Raw genomic sequence first — 4,576 nt, 5'->3', positions numbered from 1 at the left:
TTAGATAAGTCTGGAGATTGTGATAAAACAGTTAAAACTGAATTGATTATCTCAAAAGACGCCAACAACAGTGATAAAAACACTTTTGACTTAAATATTCCACTTAATGAAAACATGGTTGTTGATGTTAGTTTATTAACTATAAATCAGGTAGCATCTTATTCAAACAATGATGTTTCTTCATATCATCTACAGGTTGAAAATTTAAAATCAGGATCAAATGATAGCAAACTGTTATCTCTAATTAATAATGTCTGGATTCCTGATAAATGTTTCCAATTTTCCCTAACAGGTAAAAGCAGAAAAAAATAATTCTTGCTAAAATGGTTAAGTGATTTTTCTTGGCTTTGTTATTCTAAAATTAAAGATGGAGCATATTGTCTTCTGTGTACTCTTTTTGGTGCAAGCTTACCAAACAAATATGCATTATGTAAATTATTCAAAGAACCATTTAATACCTGGCGTAATGCTATAAAAGTTTTCAATGATCATGAGAAAACTGTTGACGGATTGCACATCAAGTCCATGCATTGTTATAATATGCTTTTATCTAGAGTTAAAAATAACACTTTTCCTATTGAAGTTTCTCTAGATTTTTCTAGGAAGCAGCGTATAGAAGAAAACAAAAAAAAGCTTGCATCAATTGTCAAGACTATAATCTTTTTGGGTCGAAATGATATGTCTCTACGAGGTCATAGAGATGATAGAAAATATGAAGGAGAAATTGGAGAATCTTCAAAAATTTCAGGGCTGGGTAATTTTATTGAGCTTCTAAGTTTTAGAGATGATGCAGGTGATTCAATTCTAAAGGAGCATCTTCTCTCTGCCCCAAAAAATTCTACATATATTTCGAAGACCATTCAGAACGAGTTAATTGAGTGTTGTGGAAATGCGATTGAAGAGATATTAATAAATGATATTAAAAAAAGTAAGTACTTTTCTATTATGGCAGACGAGGCTTCAGACTGTGCAACGCTAGAACAACTTTCTATTGTCATACGTTATGTTGACTTGAACAGTAATATAAAGGAAGTTTTTTTACGCTTTTTCGAATGCAAAACAGGAACAAGTGGTTTAAACATAGCTACCAACATTCTTGAAACTTTTAAAGAATTCGGCCTAGATATACAAAGATGCAGAGGTCAATCTTATGATGGAGCTGCTTCAATGGCAGGTGAATACAAAGGTGTTTCATCTCTTATAAAAAATGTTAATTCTAAGGCATTATTTGTTCACTGTGCCTCACATAAACTTAGTTTAGTTGTTGGGAAAAGTTGTCAAATCCAGCAAGTAAAAAATTTGCTTGAGCAAGTTAAAGACATATCTTATTTTTTTAACTTATCTCCTAAAAGAAGCAATTGCTTAAAAAAATACCTTCTTCCTGCTCAAGCAAAACTTATTGACACATGTCGAACTCGGTGGGTACAAAAGCTTCGTGGACTTGATGTGTTTTTTGATAATTATTCTGCAGTTTTTTCTACTTTTGAAGAAATGGAAGACAATAATTTAAAAGAGTACAATAAAGAAACATCTTCAAAAGCGTCTTCTTTTATGAAGTTGTTGTCAAATTTTTCTTTTATAGTTTCTTTAGTTTTAACTAAACAGCTTATGGATTACTTTTACGGAATTACGATCACCCTTCAAACTAAATCTTTTGATATTTCCCAGCAAGTGGATGAAATACAAAATTTGACTAATCGTTTAAAAGAAATACAAAAAAATGCAGATGCTTACCATAACAAATGGTATAAAATTGCTCTTGCATTGGCAAAAACATTTGATATTGAGGAAAAAAAACCTAGAACTTTTGGTATTCAGAAGCATAGAGATAATCAAATATGTGATACTATATCTGATTATTTTAAAGTTTCTATTACACTGCTTCTTGTTAATCATCTTCTCAATGAACTAGAAAACAGGTTTGATGTTGAGAGTATGATTGTTTATAATGGTCTTAGTGCTCTTCCTGCTAGTTTAACAAAGCAATATATTAAATTTTGTCCATGGAAGGAAAAGTTCCTTAAGTTTTTAAATTTTTATAAATCTGATCTTCCTCATTTCTCATCAATTCATGCTGAATTAGAGTTATGGGAGGAATTTTGGAAAGAAAAGACAGAATTACCATCTACTATTTTAGATACATTAAAGTTCATGGATATGAGAGGCTTTCCAAACATTTTAGAGGCTTTTCATATACTTGCTACAATACCAATTACAACTTGTGAGTGTGAAAGGTCAATATCTACTCTTAGAAGAATAAAAACTTATACTAGGAGTACTATGTCAGAAAATAGATTGAATGGACTTGCCTTAATGTCTATTCATCAGGAAATAGTTCCTGATATTAACAGAGTTATTGAAATTTTTGCATCAAAAGGAGACAGAAAATTAGAATTGTTATTCAAATAAAAATTTAGTAAAAAGTAATTAGTAAAAAATTTAACTATCATTTAATAAGTGTCTTTTAAATAATCTGTAAATCGTTTCTTATTAATAATTTACTATTCATTGTTTTAAATATTTTTAATATAAACTACTAAAATAATATTTTCATTTTCTGCTTCTATTAATTCCTAATGTTGAAAGCATTTTCAGGTGAAATCTTTTTTAGTTATTATTTTATTTGTTGTATTATATTCTGTATATATTGTATTTTATATTATTATATTAAAATGTTTAAAAAGGAAAAAAAACTATAAAATGTTATCAAAAAATTTGTGCATAACTGCCTATAAAAAAAAAAGAATCCAGAAATGGAGGGCTAACCTTAGAAATGGAGGGCTAACCTTAGGCTACATTACTAGTATTTTACTTAAATTGCCTATCAAGAAAAGGAAAGAATCCAGAAATGGAGGGCTAACCTTAGGCAATACGACAGTTTACTGATGGAGTGCAAAGTCCTATGGCTTACCTTCTCGTTGGTGCACTTCGTTAAGTGAATTAGACAAGTATTATGTCTAATTTATGAACTAAATAGCCAAGGCAACATTTTAAATAATTTTTCAATAAATAAATAACTAAAAACCATGAAAAGTAACTTTTACCAAGATTTTTTTTTTACCTTATAATTTGAAATATTTTATCTGAAATGATTTTAAAATTTTTTTACGGTTGTTTACGGACTTGATTTCTAACAAAAGATATCAAAATTAACTTTGCTTATATTCCAGCAGAAAATTATTTCTACTGAGTAAGATTAAAATAAAATGATATTATTTTTGTCTTTTATAAGTAATTTATTGTATTTTGTAAATTTGAACATTATTACAATAAGTATAATAATTTTTACGCCTGTTATTCTTTCACGCCTGTCCTTATGTCGTTATATAAAAATTTGTCGGAAACGAATCATCTTAGAGAAATCAAATGTTTTTAGACACATTCTTGAAATTTGTTATACTTATTGTTTATTGCTCTGACAACTTTTTAAATCTAGGGTGGTAAGTAAAGAAGAAAACCAATAAATCAGTCTTCGCTGAACGACGTACTAAAACATAGCGACTAAATAATAATGATAAATGTCATTGTTGGTAGTCTTCAAAATTTGCGATTTTTAATGAGTGAAGAATTTACATCTTTTAATGGGTTGAACCGTAAATTTAGAAAGGATTTATTTCTAAAAAAAAAATTTAACGACGTATTAAAGAAATGATACATACGGCATCCGTAGAATTAATTTTTAACTTCCCATAGAAAAAACAAAATGAAAAGTATTTCCACTCCCGAATAGGGGTGGTGTCACCTCTTCTTTCCCACTTTCTATAATGGCATTGAATTCAGCAATTTTAAATACAGTTAGAAGATTTCGACATTTTGAAGTCTGGAAATTTAAAGAATTCGTCTAGTTGGCAAATGTCGGAAAAGTGCCCCCTCTTCCCCTCCCCCCTCCCCCTCTTTCAAAAAAAGCTCTTTGCGCTAGTCCCGAACCCAGATTTGGCCACACAGTTAAAAATTCCTGGATCCGCACCTGTATAGATATATATATATATATATATATATATATATATATATATATATATATATATATATATATATATATATATATATATATATATATATATAATGGTGAGAAATAAATGTTTATTAATTTTGGCTAATCAAAATTTTTTAAAAGTTGATGATTTTTAAAGCCTTATTACACTTAAAGGTTTTATTCTCATTAGTGACTGATATATATTTTTTTGATATTTAAGTTTTGTTATATTGTTTTTTGTTGATAACAAGTAAAAATTAATAACCGTCTCCCCCTTGCCACCCCTCCCCACCCCTCCACCCTTCTGTATTTAGCACATACCCAAGAGTTTCTATATTCAAACTCATATGCGAGGGGGAAGGGAGGGGAGGGATAGTTGTAATAAAGATATTAGCTTTAGGCGTCCAACCCCGGTGTCTAATTAAAGATATAGAGTCAATTTAATGCGGTAGTGGTGCAGTGGTAAAGCGCTCGCTTCATAAGCGAGAGGTTCCGAGTTCGATCCTCACCATGTCCCTGGTAGTACCGCGCTCAACTTGTTTCTCCGCGCAGCGGCATTGTTCGTCAAGGTTCGTGTTTCGGAGTTATAGAGTTGAGAGAGGG

At 30.1% G+C, this 4,576-nt stretch overlaps 1 protein-coding gene across 1 annotated transcript; it reads left to right on the top strand.

Annotated features, from left to right (window-relative positions):
• The first annotated feature begins 945 nt into the window (after positions 1–945).
• LOC136082092 (52 kDa repressor of the inhibitor of the protein kinase-like) lies at positions 946–2,409 on the top strand. The gene has a single exon (XM_065800670.1). The coding sequence runs from the start codon at positions 946–948 to the stop codon at positions 2,407–2,409; it is 1,464 nt and encodes a 487-aa protein (XP_065656742.1).
• Positions 2,410–4,576: the final 2,167 nt, after the last annotated feature.

This window comes from Hydra vulgaris, chromosome 06 (assembly GCF_038396675.1).
Source record: "Hydra vulgaris chromosome 06, alternate assembly HydraT2T_AEP".
NCBI classification, from domain to species: domain Eukaryota; kingdom Metazoa; phylum Cnidaria; class Hydrozoa; order Anthoathecata; family Hydridae; genus Hydra; species Hydra vulgaris.
Note: the sequence above shows the minus strand (reverse complement) of the source record. Positions and strands in the feature narration are given on the sequence as shown.